The 20,367-nt window shown below is 46.9% G+C and overlaps 1 protein-coding gene and 1 pseudogene across 2 annotated transcripts in view; one reads left to right on the top strand and one right to left on the bottom strand.

Moving 5' to 3' along the window:
• Positions 1–20,367, bottom strand: part of LOC135909162 (uncharacterized) — a 48,035-nt gene that overhangs the window by 24,997 nt on the left and 2,671 nt on the right. The window contains exon 2 of one of the 2 annotated variants that reach the window (XM_065440993.2): positions 12,526–12,546. The exons of the other annotated variant lie outside the window; for it this stretch is intronic. Coding sequence (XP_065297065.1) covers positions 12,526–12,546 — 21 coding nt within the window. The remainder of the gene's footprint in view (positions 1–12,525; positions 12,547–20,367) is intronic. 2 annotated transcript variants of the gene reach the window in all.
• Positions 6,336–6,515, top strand: LOC135909189 (U2 spliceosomal RNA; annotated as a pseudogene).

Genomic DNA, 20,367 nt, shown 5'->3' on the forward strand with positions numbered 1-20,367 from the left:
ATCACCTTCGAAGGTCCGCACATCCCTTTCTATGTGAAGGTGGCCGGCTCGTATACACGTTGCCGCCCATACCGCAGATCGGTACAGTATTGCAAGGCCTGCGGAGAAATCGGCCACCGGCAGGACGTATGCCCCAACCCAGACAAACACATTTGCAACAGGTGCGGGGTGCAGAACCCACAAACAGATCATGATTGCCAGTTGCAGTGCAAACTATGTGGGCTACCTCACGAGACGGCAAGCAAGGAGTGCGAGAAAAGGCTCAAGCCAAGACCCCCACCCCTGTACGTGAGGGAGAGAAGTAAATCAAGAGGCCGACAACCACCTATAACAAGGGAGACAAGTTCAAGCTCCTCGGAATATCGAACAATTAAGCCACAGCAAGAACAGCAGAAGATCAGCTGGGCGGAAGTGATAGCCAGTTCCAAGTCGACAACCGACCAATTTCCCTCACTGCCGACACAAGAGCGAAATTCGAGATACGAGGAAACCATCGCCTCCCTCAGAAAGCAAAACGCCGACCTGATGAAGCGGAATGAAGTGCTCATGAAGCGTCTAGAAGAGCAAGAAGGACGTCAGGAGGAACGGGACAAAAGAGCTCAGGCCAGGGAACAAGCCCTGGAGAGGAAGCTCCAACATCTCATTGAGCAATTGCAAAAACAGCAGACACCGACCATAACGCCAACGCCACCGAGGGAACATACTCCCCCGATAGAGGACCTAGAATCGGGAATAGAGTACAAGGTGAACAAGGCCCGAACCGAAGACAAGACCGAACTGAGAAATGAATTCCGAGCCGAACTGGCTCAGGCCGTCGACACCATAAGCAAGTCTGTGGCAGCCACCGTCCAAGCAGCCTTACAAACGCTCCGCCAGGAGATCACCCAGATGGGCAACGAGCTCAACCAACGCATCTCCATCCTAGAAAGGGAAAAAGAGCAGGCAAGGAAAAAGCCAAAATACCCCATCAGAGAAGCCCAGATGAACGAGACTCTGGGAAGCCAAGATGGCGAATAAAATAGCAAAGAAGAAAGAAGCGACCGAAACCCTCAAAATTTGGCAGTGGAATTGCAGAGGAATAAATCGGAAACGGCAAAATTTACTTCACCTATGCACCCTACACCAACCTGACGTCATCGCTTTACAGGAAACAGAGACAAATAATATTACGATGCGTGGCTACAAAACGCACATTGCCCAAGGAAGGACCAGGACCGCCGTCCTCATCAAGAAGCACTACACGACGCAGCAGCACGAAATCAACCACAGAATCGAGCACACTCTGATTGAGCTGGTTCCTCCCAAGAAAACCCTGCACAGCCTCTACATCCTGAATGTATACAGTCCTCCGCGCGACACACTAAAGGACTTGGACAAGTTACTGAGAGAAGTGAAGAAAGTCACCGACGGTCAGAAACGTCTCGTGGTGGGCGACTTTAACGCTCCACACGTGGCTTGGGGCTACCGATCAACCAACAAGAAGGGTATGGACGTGCACAACGCGGCACAACACCACCAGCTGACGTTGTGGACCGATCCTCTAATACCAACTAGAATCGGCAACAGTGTCTCCAGAGACACCAGCCCAGACCTGACCTTCTCCACTGGCTTCAGGCAAGTCGAGTGGTCGAGACTGGACGAGACTCTGGGCAGCGACCATCATATCATCCAGACCGAAATCATGCACCACAAAACCCCTGTGAGATTAGGTCAAGCCAAAATTACAGACTGGCCTGCTTTCCGCAAAGATGAACACCCCAGCAGCCTAGAGAACATCGAGGAGTGGACCAAGAACGTGATGGACTTGGTTACCAAGTACACAAAGACCATCCAACTCACTGCGGACAATCCCGAAGTCGACCCACACCTACTTCACCTCTGGGAGGCCAGGCGAGGACTTTTGAAGAGATGGAAGAAGCAGAAGAGAAACCGCAAACTCAAGATCCGCATTGCCGCAATCTCGCGGCAGGCGGAGGAGTATGCTGAAAAACTCGGACGTCAGAACTGGAATCAAGTGTGCGACCAGTTACAGGGAACCCTCAGCAACCGAAAGACCTGGGCCATTTTAAAGACCCTTCTGGCGAAGACGGAATCAAAAACTGTCACGGGGCAACACATACAAAGACTTATACACAACTTCCAGGGAACCGAAGAAGAAGCGCTCGAAGCCATCACTGCGAAATACATCGGAGACGAGCAACAACGGAAGACGCAGCCAGTCATTCACCCGGAGTACGAGGGGGAACCCAATCCGGATTTAGACCAACCTTTCACCAAGTCGGAGATCGTGGCAGCCATAAGAAATCTCACAAGAAACACGACGCCCGGCAGGGATAAAATTAACAACAAGACCCTCCGTAACCTGGACGACGGGGCGACGGAGAGTTTGCTAAAGTATATCAATGAAAGCTGGGAGACGGGCAGTATACCGGCTTCCTGGAAGCACGCGGACGTAACGATGATCCCGAAACCCGGCAAGCCCATCAACCTACAGAACCTGCGTCCGATCTCTCTTACGTCATGCGCGGGAAAACTCTTCGAGCACATGGTCCACAATCGTCTCTCGCCCTACCTGGAAGAAGGTGGGCACCTGCCGAACACTATGTTCGGTTTCCGGCCTAACCTCTCCACCCAGGACATTCTACTTCAGCTTAAAGAAGAAGTCATCGACGGCCTCAGCACATGCCACAAGAGTACCATCCTGGCACTCGACGTGAAGGGAGCCTTCGACAACGTCTCACACGAAGCAGTGCTAAACAGCCTACAACATACCAACTGCGGACGGCGGACATACAACTACGTCCGGGACTTCCTGACGGGTAGAACGGCGACCATAGGCCTGGGGAATCTCAGGACCGAGAAGTTCCCAGTACCGCAGAAAGGAACCCCCCAGGGGTCGGTGATCTCCCCGTTGCTGTTCAATATAGCGATGAGGGGATTGCCGAACCTCTTGGAGAACATCAGGGGTATCCGTCACGCAATGTATGCAGACGACATGACCATGTGGACGTGCACGGGATCGGCGGGCGAACAACAAGACGCCCTGCAGGAAGCCATCGACAGGACCGAGCATTATCTACACCACTGCGGTCTTTCATGCGCGCCGGAAAAGTCGGAGCTCCTGATCCTCAAAAAGAGGACAAGAGGGCGGCCTCCGCAGGACACACCTGACCCAACGTTGACACTAAATGGAGTCAACATACCCAAGGTGGACACACTTCGTATTCTGGGCCTCACTTTCCAGAAGGACGGTGCCGGTCTCGCCGCCATTAAAAAACTGCAAGCGACAGTTATCCAAGTCGCGCACTTGGTGCGAAGAGTGACAAACAAAAAGCACGGCCTGAAAGAGCAGGACACAATCAGATTAATACAAGCCCTGATAATCAGCAGAGTCACTTACGGCACCCCATACCTGGGTCTCAAGAACAGCGAGAGAGACAAATTGAACACCCTAATACGAAAAACCTACAAGCTGGCACTGGGGCTTCCACCGACGACGTCGACGGAGAAGCTGCTCAGCCTGGGCATACACAATACTTGGGAGGAACTTGTAGAGGCCCACAAGACCAGCCAGATAGAGCGACTCAAGCTCACCAGCATGGGTAGGGACATGCTAATAAGACTGGGCTACCCAGTCGAATATGAGTCTACAAAACAGCGGGTTCCTCTACCCCTGAGGGAGAAGATCACGGTGGCCAGCATCCCGAGAAACATGCACCCTGAATACCACAGAGAAAGGAGGCGAGCGAGAGTGAAAGCTCTACGTAAGGCCTACGAAGGACCAAAACAAGGAGAGGTCCGATACACCGACGCGGCAAAGTACAAGAACAGAGCGGCCCACGCTATCAGCGTGATCAACGGCCAAGGACAAGAGGTAGCTGCGGCCTCGGTAAACACTACAGACATCGACTGCGCGGAAGAAACGGCGATAGCCCTGGCGGCCACTACGGGCCAGCGAGAGGAAGATCTAATCACAATCATCACCGACTCGCAAACAGCATGTAGAAATTACCAAAAGGGCCGCATTTCCAAACAAGCCTTGAGCATCCTCGAAAAACGAGACAATTTTCCTGAACTGTACATTGTCTGGGCCCCGGGACACGAGTCCCTGGCGGGTAATGTAGCGGCTAATGCCGCTGCCCGAGATCACATTCTCCGGGCTATCCCACCAGGTTCACGAGCACCGGTAGACCAACAAGATAGCGTCCCGAAAAGATACGCCGATATCCTGAGCCACTACAGGCTGAGTAGGAGGATCTATCCACCCCCGCATCCCCAGCTGACAAGAGAAGAGGCGGTGATGTTCCGAAAACTACAGACCGGCACATTCCCGCACGGCACTCTGCTACACGCGATGTACCCTACGACCTATACCCACAAATGCGCTTTCTGCTCTAGGCCCAATACCCTCTACCACATGGTATGGGAATGTCAGCAAAACCCATCGACACCGCCCATCACCGGACCAACCGTCGAGCAGTGGGAGGCCCAGCTGACAAGCTCGAGCCCTGAAGACCAGCATCGCCTGGTGAGCAGGGCCAAGTTATCAGCTCAGGCCCACGGCATCCTGGACTAGGGAAGCCGCCCACCTCGGACGATTTTACCGTCGGCTCATTTCTACTAATAAAGTTTATTCCTCCTCCTCCTCCTATATCCAGTTGATCTATCCTTTCTTGCTCCTTGGCACTCAGGTACCACGTCCAAGGAGCCGAATACACATAGATCTGTTTCTTATAAGTGCTCCTTGCCACTGGCCGACCACATTCGTGTAACAGTATAACCTTGATCACGATTGGCTGGCATTAGTTCTCATAAATGATTCTAGGGTGATTACGTTTTTCGAAATTCGGGCACAGGTACTTAGTTGGCCAGAATGAAGTTAAAAAAACAAATTCTACTGAGAATGAATGCAATCGTAAATGCCTCATGCATATAGCTTAATGGTTCCACTGCATGCATTGAGGATCTGAATAACAATTGTGGGCGTCTATCGCAGCTTAGGGGTGGGGATGGCAGGACGATGCGATTTTCCTGACGACGAACAAAAAGGACATTGCCCTCTTAAACTTACATTTGCGAGTCAAGCGGGAGACATCTAGTGGAGCGGGCGTCAAACTACGGTAAACCGATCGCTAGCCGAGAGACTTGCAGCTTGCCCACCCATTAATTCAGGGATGTGAAATTTGTGTGATTTTATTTGTTCTAATCTGATCGGGGAGCTTTGCCTTCAGTACTACCAATGTATCATGCACTTATTAACATGTCGACGCGTGGCATTGGCTAGCTGGGAACAGGCCATATCTTCGACCATGGCCTCTTTTACTGCTGCAGACTATCGGGCTTGAATACACACACACACACAACGCACACACACACACACACACACACACACGCATATATATATATATATATATATATATATATATATATATATATATATATATATATATATATATATATATATATATATATATATATATATATACATATTTCGCGATCTCGTGCTTAGCGATATTCATCTCCAAAATTTGCTCGACATTGCATTAACGCTCCGGTTATATTTGTCTTTGTGCTGCATTGCAGAATCAAAGTTTTCGTAAAATTACCAACTAATACGACATTCTACTTTCGTCTCCCTTTAGACGCATATCCTAAAACTGGTGTCAATAAAAAAAATCACTGTCCTTCCACTCTCTGACTGTGGATGACCAGCGAAGCTGTGTAGGTGAACCCCTTAATGTCGAACCGTCCATTTCCGTGCTTCAAACGCCGTATGCACACAAATGGAAGGCGAGCCGGGACTAGTCGCTCCTCCACAATGCTGAGCCTCGGAGGATGACGAGGCACCGTGGGGGCAGACATACCCATGCATTGTTGCAAAACGCGCCACGACACCTTTTAGGAACGAATACCTGCACGTAGAACAGACACGCTCCTCACCGCACTCCGAGGGCACACATATCTTCACCGCAGACAAAGCGATCATGCGTTGGTCGACGCCCCACATTGCAGCAATGGTTGTGAGGTCACTCGAAAAGCACAAGCGGTTACACACAGCACAGGCCACACGAAATTGGTTCCCCGCAGACTCCCTCTGAAACCTGGCCGTTGCTCCGGTGGAACATTTCAAGTTTACAGGATCGGGGCCACAAGGACAGTTTGCATTTCTTTCCGCCTCGCCGCCCTGCTGGCAGCACGCCTACGGGACCGCTATCACGGGAGAGCGGAAGGAAAGGAAAGGAGATGCGCAAGCATCTCCTTTCCTTTGAAACGCCGACAAAAAAAAACGCTTTCCTTTGAAACGCCGACAATGAGAGGGCGGTGCGGACGTAGACATAGCCGACGCGGGTCAAAGTGTAGTATCTGTTTTTATCAGCTTAATATCTGATACGGGTTGTATTTGGACCTAAGATATTAAACTTATTTTTGCAAGTTGGCGGAGTGCTCAAAGCCTGCTTCATCTCCGTCGCGGGTAGGCCCGGTATTGCACTATCTTCGGAATCGGCCCAAGTATGAGAAGAAATTCTGGATCTACACGACTCGATAGACGCGCGCAATCTTTTGCAGAACCTAGTCATATACAGTTGCGCCGTAAAATTTATGCTGAATGGACATGACTTTAATGCGGTCTGTATTCAATGTCAGAATTGCTGCGCAAGTCATAAAAAAACTAATAAAAACACCACTGATGCAACCTCGGTAATTGACGAAAAGAACATTTCGATTTTTCGTATAACTTATGCCCGCTTCTTCAAGTAATCCAGGTGGTGAGGCAGGATCTCGCTACTTGCCACAGCCTACCTTCTTGCGTTCGACGTAAAAAGAAAACGCGGTACATGCTTATCGAGCATAAATCATTCATTAGTTTGTTGTTTCTTTCATTCTAGTTGCTCCTACTCGCAAGAGGCCCCTGTGCTGCGGTTACTTTCACTGCACTTCTGCAGATAACATTTTACTGGAAGGAATAAATAGGATATCGAAAAGCAATAACTTCGATTGGCAGAAAAGTGCGCTCCACTTCTGTCCTTGGAGGTAAACAAAAACAGTAGGGCGAAATTATGCGGCAGTGACCATTAGTCTTTCACATAGAACGTTGTTTAGCTCAAACTACAAAAAGCTTCCCGGCTTGTGCATCCATCTTGTCATGTACACAGATATATCATAAGATGAACTAAAATCAAATTTCACAGCGCGATACCGAGAGCACGGTCATGGGCAATTTCGGGCAGCATTATTTACGTCCGCAGACAATGAGCAAAAAGCATCAAGTTATGTTCAGCAGTGCGTAAAAAAAAAAGAAGAAAAGCGGACGTATTGTGCGATGGAATGGGCGACGAATAAACTGGTAGCAAAGCGCCCAGATAAGGGAAACACGCACTAGGAAGTGGCACAGAGGGGAAACTCAATAACGCGGAAGAGAAATGTGTCTCAGTAATTCGTAAGAGTGGTGAAATCAAACAAAGAAAGAGTAAAAAACATACCGCATTTGCTCCGTTATAACGCGCCTTTGATTGTTCCGCACAGCCCGATTTCCATAGATCCTGACTATGAATGATCACTTGAAGTTACCTAAAATATCGAAAGGAGGAATTTGAAACTTTGAAAGAATTGCGAAATGCACTACCCTTGATTGTTTCCTTGCCAGATTTTCATTGTTAAAGAAAAGAGAAATAACGATTTGTTATCGCTTGTAAACAAAAATATATTATTGCATAAGAGCCACAGTAGACCTTGAAACACTCGTCGGGCGCCAGCTATAGGTAGTATCCAATGATGACAAACTACCGGCGATAGCAGGAGCTTCTTAAAGCTGCGGTACGACAAAACACGGCCTTCAAAATCGGAAAGTAAGATTCGAGATAGGTGATCCCAACACCACCTATTGCAGTTTTCATTTCGTACTCTTTTGTAATGCATATGTCACATTTGAAATCTTACCGGAAGCAAAGTGGGCCTTAAAATCCAGCAAATACGGTACACCGTGAGCCACAGTTACAACTATCGATCACAAAAAAACGGCTAAGGAAAGACTAATCGTGGCAGGCTGCTCCACTTATTTTTCTCGCTGCAATGTTCGTAGTTTCGTGATGCGCTATTGTTTATCACATGATATTAAGGCTGGTGACAGCTGATTTTCGTGCGCTAAAACAAAGCCCTAGAGAAAGGACCCCCACGACGCCCAGCAACAGCTGAAACTCGTCCCTCTAGAAAAGAACACACGATGAAGTCGATTTCGTTATTGACTGTCCCTTTTCGCGCGATGTGCCAATTGTGTAAGCGCGTTATTTAACGGCAGAATATTAAATATTTCTATTATGTCACACAACGAAGAGCGCCGCGGAATCCGGGAATCAGATATTCTTAAATGTGCCTTACAGAAAGAAGCAAAGAAATGCGGAGAGGTTAAATAGACTTGCGTCTTCTTTTGCTACCCTGAGCAAGAGGGAACAAAGGGGTGAAAAGAGAGAGAGAAGGGAAGCGAGGGAGAGAGCACTATTAGCGCGCACACTCGAAAGTGTAGCCCAAGTTACAAATGACTTCAGACACCTGTTGAATTCAAGTACGATAACAACGCCCTGGTTGCTTTCTGCACAAGCGACGCGCACGGCCACACCTCAATAATCTTGGCTTCTAAAATCCGTTTTGAGTCCAGCCGGTTTAATGATGTTCGCAGAGGGTAGCTCTGCACGTCATACTGAGAACAAAAGCACAGGACGCTTTCAATGGTTTCTTCGGTCCCGCAGGAATCGCACGCACGTCTGTCAGCACATTCCAATGCGGAACGAGTAAGTTTTCGTGGATTCCGCCCCAGAGGGACATTGAATCTATTTAGATGGCTTGAGTATCCTTTAAAAATGAGCAGTGTGGGTCGACGTGGAATGAATTACGCTCAGCCTGTTGCGCTCCATTTCAAGTTCCTCGTGTCACCGAGTGCTATTGTGTTACCAGGTTAAATGTGGCGAGCTTTAAAACCCCACCGCGTTTGCTGGGTGGTGCTCGCGCGGAGGAAATTGGAAGCGATCGATGAACGACAGACAGCATCACAAGAGCGTAGGCAGGCAAAACACGGCGCAGTTGCCGCAAGATAAAGTAGATAGGAAATTGGAAATATTCCGGGAGAACAAAATCTATGATTCATATACTGGTTCACGCAAAGATTAAAAGTGAAAGTGGGCGTTGGTCGTCAAAAATACGCGAGAAAAAGGCCGCATCTAGAGCACTTTCCGATCAAATTTACTTATTAGGCTGGAAATCTGAACAATACAAAGATATATCCTAGACGAAGGTGCAAATAAGCTGTAAGGGGACGCGGCATTAAATTACATACGTAAAACAACAGCCGAGTCATTTCAAGGTAATCGCGAGGCGGAGGCGTCCCACTGACCTTTGGTTAGTGGGACGCCTCGCACTGGGCGCTCACGGGAAGACTACAAATGTGCCTAGTTTGACAAGTTTTGAAGTGAGGGAAACTCATGAGTAAAATCGATTTTGAAAAAAGACTGAAAATGTGAAAGAGAGCAAATTGGTTGCGCGAATGCTCAAGTATTTTGCAGGAATAATGTTGACTCACAGTGGAGGAAAAGAACTTGGAAGCTTACCAGAGAGTATGCGGACGGTATAGTAAGCAGTATGGCGAAAAAGAAGGTCAAACGCAAAGTCAGACAGGCTGAAACAATCTCCTGGGTGGCGGCAATGGAAAAGAAACCTGCTATAGGTACTACCTAAACGGTAAAAACAAATTCAGGAAAGAAACAAGTTGTGCTAACTCACATGGAAGCTCGTTATTTTTCGAAGCGATATCAGGATGTCTTAGAACACGTAGTTATGAAGCGAGGTACACCTAGAAAGAATAAGCATGCGCTCGCTGCGACAAAGCTTAGGAAACCATGGAACATGTTTTATTTGAATGTTGAGATATCTAGCCATTTGTCTGTTTAGGTTTCGCTGGTCTCCTTAAAGCCATTGGGTCAACGTATAGCAGAGAAAAACTAAACATGTCCGCAATAGAGATTAGTAAGAGTAGATTGGAGGTTTGATGGCAATGAAGTATGGGGACCACAAACAATGGAGATGTATGAAAAGAAAGCTCCCAATATTGGTTCACAAAGTTTCATGCTGGAGGAGGAGGATGAGGGAACCACCCAGGAATGAACCGCGCAACGGTTTCTGCAATAATAAGGTTCCGTCCTCCTCCTCCATCCTCCCAATATTGGTTCACAAAGTTTCATGCTGGGAATTCTTGGTGTGTTTTAAAGAAGAAAAGATAGGTAGGACATTAGGAAAAATAATAACAGCTTGGTAGCGCAACCCACCGCCTCGTTTCGATGGGGACGCTCACAGCATCCATCCATCCATCCATCTATGGCCTGCAGCAAGCCACACTCCTGCTCCTCCCCCCCCCCCCCCCCCTCCTTTCAAAAAGGTGTCTTAGGCGCCAAGCAAGAACACGTGAGAAGAGGGTTATCGTAAGTTTCATCATGTGCAGACCACAGCAAGAAACTAGGCGCTCCCTTTTTGCAAAACTAACTTGTTTTTGCTCCTTTATCTCGAAGACAGCTACTGATTGGAGCCATCTGCCCCCCTCTTTCATCAATGACATGATTCTTTGTTGCTTAAAAATGCCATTGATGACTTGTATACTCTAACTACTTCATCGTGTACCCATGTACTTTTATCTTCTGTCACCACTAACTTCTGTAACGCCTTCCGGAAGTGAAGGTATTAAATTAAATAGGCAAATAAATATATAAATAACGTAATCCTGCTCCATCCTAATGCAAATAATTGCACATGTCTCAGGTGTCCAGGCCAGTGGTTCGTGCTCTGCCTTCTAATAGAACGGCTAACTTCAGCTTCTAATGTATTTTTCCTGGCAGCTCGACGCGATCCAATTTACAATTGAAAAGGGAAAACTACACAACAAAAATCTGAGATGGTGTACATTTTTTGCGTTCCTTTCTCCTTTTTTTCTTCTGCAGTATGGGTACGGTCAATAGAACGACAGTGCCCGTGCGGCCCAAGCAAGGAGAGATGTCCTCCGGGGAACCACTGAGATTTCCCTCCGGTTCGCACTGTTTACACCTGTGTGCCAGAGCCATCGTAGCTGCAAGACCGCATTAAAGCAGTGTGTTAGTTCTCTCGGCGCACGTTCGCTCTGTTCCGAGCAACTTAGAAACAGAGCTGCTCCCGGTATATCGAAGGGATTCGCAACGTGTTCCTCGTCTGTCACGATGTTCAGGAGGGAAAAACATTATCAAGCTAGCGCAAACAAAAGTGATTTTGCGCTAACGCTGTATTTTAGCAACCCTCTGTTGGAGTCGTGGGGCTCGCCAGTTCCTTTTTGTTTATTTGTTTGTTTCCCGTCCGTCTGTCTGTCTGTCTCTCTGTCTGTTTGTCTGTTTGTTTGTCTTTGTCTGTCTTTCTGTCTGATTGCTTGTTTGTTTGTTTGTTTGTTTGTTTGTTTGTTTGTTTGTTTGTTTGTTTGTTTGTTTGTTTGTTTGTTTGTTTGTTTGTTTGTTTGTTTGTTTGTTTGTTTGTTTGTTTTAAGGAGGACGAGGGAAGAACATTTAATAGCTTCCGCAGAACTAAAGCCCCAGTCCCGACCTAATTTGAGCTTCTGAATGCCGAAATCTTGCTGACCGTCGGCTGTGGTGGCGGTGCTTCTGCTGCTGGTGTCTTGCCTAACCACTTAAACACATAAATAAAGATTTAGGGGCAGGTTAAAGAACCCCCGGGGGTCGAAATTTCCGGAGTTCTCCACTACGGCGTGCCTCATAATCAGAAAGTGGTTTTGGCACGTAAAACCCCCTAATTTAATTTTTTTCATCAATGCTGCAGAATTCGTCAATGTTGACCGCTATGTCCTTATGGATTAGAAATGCTACTCCGTATTGACTCTTTTCTGCAAGTACTCTGTAGCAAATGACGTGGCTGTTAGTCAATACTGTATAAGCCTCGCCAGTTTTTCTAACCTCGCTAAGGCCAATCATCTCCCACGCAATGCCTGGAAATTCCTCAAAGAGTCCTGCTAAGCTAGCTTCAGTCTAGAGGGTTCGTGTGTTGAATGTTGCCAGGTTCAGTTTCCAGTGATTTAGAGATTCTTAGCGCCCTTTTGCCACGTCACAGGTCTAATTGCTGCCTTGTTTGCCTAGGTCAGGTGCTCCGCAACCGCTGGAGACTGATGTCCACGGGTGAATTGTAGGGGCCATGAGGGACGTATAGTGGCCGAATATTGCACAAGGAAGGCCAAATTCTAATCTGGTGAGGGAGTGTCTTTGTTAAACCTTAGTGGGCCTTCCTAAATTGTTTTTGCACCTAGTAGTCCAACTGGCTTTTGGCCTTTTTTTTGTTCTTTTTTTTTGTCAGGGACAGGCGTCCCTTCAAGCCCCGAGGCCACGAGCCATGTACACAGGGGGCCACATCCAGCTGCTTACCGGCGACGTGGCATCAATTCGACCGGGAGTCATACCCACAGTCAAGCAATATAAATGCCTCGGCGTATACATACGCGTAGGGAATACTTACGCAAGATAATCTGAAGATAATCTGAAAATAATGGGGAAGCGGAATACAGTCATAATCAAATATAGAGCACTTCGGGGCCACAGTAAATACGAAGTGGTGCGTGGAATCTCAAAACGAGTAATAATACCAGCGCTAATGTACGCAAATGACATCATGTGCTTAAAATCGGATATATTGTCGGAGTTGGAAGTTTGCCAAAGATCGGTAGGCTGGTTGGCTTTAGAAACCCGCGGTAAAACCACAGCTGAGGCAGTGCAGGGGGACATGTGTTGGGCCTTTTTTGACGTCAGAGGAGCGCAGAGCAAAATTAGTTTTGAAGAAAGACTCAGTAACGTGGATGACAAGAAATGGGCGGCTAAAGTGCACAAGTATCTTTACCTGAAAACCATGAACACAGAATGGAGGAAGAGATCAACAAAGTTGGCAACTAAGTACAGGTTAAGTGAAAGGGTTAAGACTGTGACCTCGCGCCATTGCAATGTCGTCAGAACGTCGCCGTCATACGGTCGTCGTCATTCCTTCGCGGTTATTAGGGTGGAATCCTTAGATGGTTCGTGGGTCGAAGAATCCGATGTCTGGCGTTACGGCACGAAAATTGTTGGCACATGAATTCATAGGCAGTCAAACCGTCGACCTTTGGTGGGAGTGGGACCCACGATCTTTGGTGCTAATTAGGGCGAATTAGGCCACCGATTTCTTTGCAAGAAAGCGTGAAGCCTAGGCGAAGAAACGTCAGCACGACCTGTGGCGTTAATCAAAGCACATGTAATTAAGATTTAGTTAAGTCACTCGAACCCACGACACTTTTGTGGGAAAGTCGAACCCACTTCCGAGATGTGGGTGAATATCTTCTAGCTTGATACCCACTGACATCGTGAAGATCGAGAGTCGGACCTACTGCCTGTGGTATTAAGGCACAGTTAAGTTAGTTATGACACTCGAACCCACGACCTTTGGTGGGAGAAAACAGATAATAGGGAGCGATAACGCATTCGAATGGAAGCCCAAACTAATGTAATGTATGTCACGCGAGCGCCAAGGCTTTCGTCGACATCCTGTTTATCGACGATAAAGGGACTGTTACGTTTTTTTCCGCTTCGTCGTAATGCATGGAATCCACATGTTCGAGGTCCACAGCTTTCTGCAGAGCTTGGCGTGTTCCGGTGAAAATGCAGCCAGCTTGATCGTGCGCCCTGTAGTTATACAATGCGTTCGTTAACCAAGAACGCCGTCTTTCGCAAACACCAATGAGAGCGTCGCTTGCAAACGGATTCCCGCATACGAGTGCAATTTGTAATGTCTTGCAAGTATATGACCTGCGCATAACCCACAAGTAAGCACCGGTGTCATGGACGTCCAGTATCGAATACTTCCGATGCCATGAACGCGGGGAGGAGGTGGGTTCAAACCTAGCGTAGATTGCAACGCCGTCGTCCCAACCTGGGGCGCAGTGGGCAGCGTGTTCGCACGAGCATGCTGGACAGCTCGCGCTAGGGCTTGACCTCACCACCGGTGGGACTGCGGGCTTCTGTGTCGTTGTGGGGCTGCACCCAGACGCTGGATTAGCTGTCCGGGAGGAAGGTGCAACAACGTCCCGTCCCCCCAGCTCATTGTTTTTTTCTGTTGAATCTTTCTTTTTTTTTTATCTGCGGTTGTATTGCGGCCAGGCCCGTAAATCAAAGAACAAGGATAACTTCGTTGAGACTTGGTTGAAAACAAGCTAATTGCGAATGAGGTTATGTGGTGCTAATTTTAACATCATAACTATAAAAAAGATAGCACAGAGAGACAAGAACTGCCTTCGTCTGCTGCTCTGTTTATTCCTTGTCCCAAGTCGCACTGCCGCATTTTGTGTCGTTCGTCGCAAATCGTTCGCTCGCAAATCGGTCGCCAATCGATTCTGCGCTTTCCGCTATTCTTTTCTATTTTCTCTAGAATTTTGCACGAAAATCGCATTTTATGGTCCGGATTCATGGATAATTATAACATTTGTCTTTATGCTTGCCTGACTTATTAAGAAAGGAATGCGACACTGCTTTCGCAGGCGACGCTCGCGGCGTTCGATTGCCAGTCAGTGGTGGTTGTGACGTCACCTTGTAATTTGTGGCGTCGGGAGTGCCTTCGAGAGTTAGGCCGGAGAAATTTGAGAATACGGTTCCAATTCCTTTTTTTTTTCGCGCTTCGTCCATGGTCCTGGCTGTTCTCCGCGTGCGTGGTCACTGGGATTAGGGTGGTCGTGAGCGGTGAATGATAAAATGAATATAATCGAGAGAAATTAATTGCTGCATTGTACTAACCCAGTCTTCGTTCGAGGCCAACTGCAATGAAATTTTCACTTTGGATAAATTGGTAATGGAGAGCATACCACCTACTCACCTCAATTGCTTCAATTACCGACACTGACTTGTGTAAATCTGCTATTGAACATCTTGCTTATTTTCAGTAATCTGCATTTTGGTGCTACATAGTGAACTGTTGTTTCTTATTTTTGTTTTCTGTAGTATTGGCGCATTTTTTTGTTATATAAATTTGTTTTTCATGTATTCCTCTCCCTTCTGCAATGCTCTCGGTCCCTGAAGTTACTCAAATAAATAAATAAACAGGCTACTGAAGAAATATTGGAAACTGTTTAATTTTCTTATTGGCAGTCTTTAAATACTACATAAGCAGCCGCATGCACCCTTATGGTTAGCGGATGTTACGTAGGCTCAAGTCCCAGGACGTTGCCTCCGATATTTTTTTCCCAGCGCGCCGCGGGCAGGCGTAGGCGCCGCCACCACTCTCGGAGGTCAAGCCGAGAAGCCGCGCGTTCTGAGTCGAGCGTCACTTCCGTCAAAACGTTTTGCTTTCAAAAACATTCACCTTTTTGCGTGGCTTTCTTCACCCGTCCACTCATATAGAGTCGATCGACTCTACTACGAACGCCTCTTGCAGCGAAAGCGCCTGTATAACGAAGGGTTGATTGGGTTCCGACCGCTCAACTGGCATGCTCGACGTATTCGACAGGTCGACTGCTGGCGAATTGTCACCGCTTCGTTTCAAAAGGTGTTCCAATAAATCATAATCATCATCATCATGAAGCCAACGAACAGCTTCGAGTGAAGGCCTGTTTGCTAAAACGGGGGTTAGACTTGAAAGAGGAAATTTTCATCCACGTGAGAGTATAGCGTGAAGCTATAAAAGAAATTGCACTATGTGAGGGTCCGGTTTTGAAATCATGTCACCTCTTTCGCGAGTATATCCATCTACCGCCATCGCGATTGCCTAGACGTTACCAATGTATACGAATACCGAACTTTCACTCTCGCACTCTCCAGAGAGATTTCCGCCGGTAACTTTTCAATGTTGCCTCTTCCTCCGCGGTCGGGACTCCATCGCCACATCGTGTTTCTTTTTTTTTTTCTTAGTCCTCTCGCCTTCGACCGCTTCGTCCGGGTGTCCTCGGGGGCAGAAAGAACACCCAAAAAAATCACCCGAGGCATTCGTGGTACTATTTGGGCTAACCGGGAGGATAGCAGGTCACCAGAAAGAGACTGAATTAAACGAAAACCACAAGCGCAGACACATTCAAAATGGCGCATCAGTTTTATGTAACAACAAAGCTTTCTTTCTGAGGAACCCGTATGTTCTTTTCATGTAGATCGCTTCTCTACTCACAGGTGGATGACGATTTTTTCTTACTTCTTTCTAATACTCATACAAACGTAAAAGTTAGGTGAGCTGATGAAACTAGAAAATTCAGACGCGCAACTTGGAATCGGCTAGCGCAAAAGAGGGGTAGTTGGAGATCGCTAGGAGATGCCTTTGTCCGGAATTGGACATAAAAATAGGCTCATGACGGTGATCATGATGACTTTCTACGTGTCTAACTCATTTCCCGCTAACGTGGGTCTCTTGGTAGTCCGTAGTCTCATGGGTAGGGAGCATCGCGCTGCTGTGCTCAGGGAACCGTGTTTAAAACCAAACGATGGACCAACTTGGATCACTAAGCATACGACACTTAGTCTCCCAACGAACGTCTTTTATGCCTAATTGGGTCACTGAATGTGTGCCACTGGATTTGCGCAGCTCTTCAAGTAACCCCTCCGACGACAGCTTGGGTCTCTGAGTATGTGCCATTCAGTACGTGCTGCTCTTCAATAAAAAACTGGCTGTGGCTTAGCTAAGGTTAAGCCCAGGATGCGAAGCATACTGGCCTTTATTTTAACGCGACAGCGTTAAGGAGCTCGTGTCGCAGAAAAGCTGGTGTCGTCGGCGTCGGCTCAGGCGTGCGGCGCTTGCTCAGGCGCACATTTCGTTGTCGCGCCGAACGCTGCGTTGCTCGACGCTCACCGCGTCCGATGCGGGGCGCATAGTCGCTGCGCCGTAGCAAAGCCACCTAGAAACAGTCTCTGTAGCACGCCGCAACCTTCGCTTCTCATTCCAACGAGCAGCTCTGTCTCCAGGAGGCATCTCACCTCGTGAGTGTCTAGCAGAGCCAAGCGCAGCTGCTTATATACCGCCGCGACGCCGCGAGCGATGGCGCGAGTTGGAGCCCCGTTTCTCCTCTGTCGTGACGTCACGGTGTCACGTGGTATTGAAGGCGACACCGCCGCGCCTGAGGAGCTGGGTTGAGCTCTAGTAATATGCTTCGCATAAAAAATTCTTTTAAACATCAGTGGTGCAGGGCCCAATTGAACCCGCGTCATACATACACGCAGACATGGGGAAACGCGCGGACTTCATGGCCGCGCCCCTGGATGGCGCAGCGTGTCGCACAGAAATGTGCGAGAAGAGCCCGGCTGCATACAGACCTCGTAGATGACGTGTTTCGGCATTGGCAATACGGTGTGTCGCTACTTCGACGTTAATCTCATTAGCGCCGACATTCATCGTGAGATGGGTTCTGCAGGAACTTCTTCTTTTTTGCTTCGCCTCAGACGTTTAGATACATGAAACAAAAAAACATTAACTCCAACTTAAGCCTGTTAGTTATCCATAGTTTCCTTACAATGAAAGCGTAACCACCCACCATCGCACTGGTTACGCCTGTAACGGAGCCTCTCGGAGAAACGCAACACGTCGGAAAAATACCCTCGTGAAACATTAGCTATAAACCATAAATTTGTACTGTTTCCCGCTGAAGCTTCTCACATTAACGATAGTAAGGAAAGCTGCCGCCTTACCTGTGATGTTCTGGCAGTTATAACCCTATAAATTGAAGAATAAAACTGAAGTTCTTTGCCAAGGAAGCTTCACGCCTTTTTCTAAAATTTAGTGAAGCACTGAACTGTTGAAGAGAACGTAAATAACCCAGTGGCAATGAAAGAGACGCTCAGGCGGTACAATTCCGGCCTCTATTGGCAGGCCAAACCGACCTGCAGCTACGACACACCACCTCCATCCTTGGCACGCGTTGTCATAGGCCAGAATGCGGACAGCAAGAAGCAATTTATCAGGATATCACACGGCATCTTAGAGGGAAGTTTAGCAATGCTGTAGTAGTATAAATATACAGAAGTCCAATGGTTCTGCGAGCACTTGATGACAGATATTTGAAACATAAAAGCATTCGCCTAGTAACTAGTGCCATCGGTTGCGATGTCATTGCCTCACAAAAGAAATAATTAGTACACAGCTGTAATTTTCCATCAGCTCATTTATGAGAGATAAGCAGAAACAACTTGTAAGTGAACCTTAGGGTCTTTTTAATAAGCTCACGCAATTGTCTTTCATTGTGCGATATATTCATGCGCCCAAAATTCAACTTCACAATTTTATTCAATGCTGTAAGCCAAGCATTTTCTTCGTTACGAGCTTTAACCTCGCATGTGTGCTTTTATTGCATTATTGCATGTGTGCTTTTATTGCATTTTAAATTTCCAGAGCCCGTGTGTTGCGGGAGATTGCATATCGCGTACCTGATTAATTTTCGCAATACGGGCTTGTTCAAACAGCTCAGAAAACTCAGTAAACCAGCTTTTTGTTGTGTAGCTTCATCGGTTGCAATGCTGCCGTGATTGGTAATCTAACCTGCCGTCTCGCGTCTTTTTTTTTTTTTCGCAGCTCGAACATGAAAAAGGCACAGAACAGGCAAAAGAAGATTACGCTTTAATTTGGTGGACCAAGAACGCCGAAGGCATGGAATGAGCACTTTCATTCAGAAAAGAAAAGAAAGAGCGTTATTACAAGGGGAGGCTCGCATGAATACTTAATAACGAAAATAATAACAAATTTAAGAACGCGATCTTAAATGTCACATAGACAACGCGTCGTCCATACAAGAACGCGTTCTTAAATTCGTTATTACTTTCGTTATTAAATGTTGCTGCAACCTGCCCCAGTGCTCCCGCACCAGATGGATATATTGCAAATCAACGATGCTAGCGAAACAGAAAGCATGTAGTTCATGAATGTGAGTCACTGGACGCAAATTACTGGCAGCCCGAAATATTTTTTTTTTAAATGTGGAAGATCTCAGGTTATTAGTTATGGAGCTTTATTTATTATGACCGCTATATCTACTGCTCTTAGTTTCATCAAGAACATAGGCTAAAATATCAAGTGCATAAAACATGACCAGGCATGAGGACGAAAATACATGCGTCACATCGCGGCGGTTCGATCACCATAATATAGGCTTTTAAAATTGGTGGTAATCAATCAAGAAATATAGGCAAGCAAGTGTGCGTTGCTTTAGGGATAACCTCAGAATACGGTTAAAGGAATTGGTTAAAGGAAAGTAATACGGTTAAAGAAGTTGCCAAGATTGAGGCGGAGTGCAAGGAACTCGTTCAAGAACCCCAGGTGGTCAAAAGTAAATCCGGACTCCCTTACTATGGTGCGCCTCACGATCAGATCGCGGCTTCTGGCACGTAAAACGCCCCGAATTTAATTTTAGCACAAACCGCGCCTCGGAGATTATACGTGCACAAAACTTTGGTGCATGAAACCTGGACTATTTAACACTAAAAAAAATACATTTAAATCTAGCATTTTGCGCGCCCAAATGCAGACACGATCTAATGATGAGGCACGCCGGATAGCGGGGAACTCCGGATTAATTTTATTCTGAATTATTCATTGCTGTGGTGTTGAAGATGTAATTAAGAAACTAAATCTTTCCTCTTCGTCCGGCTGCGATGAAATTACCACAAAGTTTTTGAAAGCCACAACTGTGTATTCATCAATCACATTAACCAAGCTATTTCAGCAATCATTAGACACTGGATTTCTCCCAGTTTAAGATCGGGAAGCTTATTGCACTTTTCAAGTCAGGTCACCAACAATCATCATTAAATTACCGGCCCATTTCCCTCACAAGCACTCCTTGCAAAATATTTCAGCATATTTTGTTTTCGAACCTTGCTAACTTTCACGAATGAAAGTCATTTGTTTTTCACCATCACAACATTGTTTTCGCGAATCATATTCTAGCGAAACCCAACCAATATCTCTCACTCACAAACTTAATGACATCCTTGATCGTTCTTCTCTAATTGACTGCATTTTTCTAGACTTCGCTAAATCATTTGACGAGGTATACAACAAACTGCTTCTCTATACTCACTGCGCCAGCTTAACATAGAATCTAAAGTGCTCTGTTGGCTAGAAATTTGTTTTACTAACCGTTCTCAGTTTGTGTCTGCAAATAACATTAATTCAGAGCACACTGCCGTTCGATCTGGGGTCCCTCAAGGGACGGTACTGGGCCCTTCACTCTTTCTTGTTTACGTTAATGACTTACCTTCCTATGTTTCCTCATACATTAAGCTATTTGTCGACGATTGTGTAGTCTACCGAGAAATAACCCCCCTGATGATACTAAAACCCTTCAAACTGACCTTGACGCTATTAACAAAT

This window comes from Dermacentor albipictus, chromosome 4 (genome assembly GCF_038994185.2).
Source record: "Dermacentor albipictus isolate Rhodes 1998 colony chromosome 4, USDA_Dalb.pri_finalv2, whole genome shotgun sequence".
NCBI classification, from domain to species: domain Eukaryota; kingdom Metazoa; phylum Arthropoda; class Arachnida; order Ixodida; family Ixodidae; genus Dermacentor; species Dermacentor albipictus.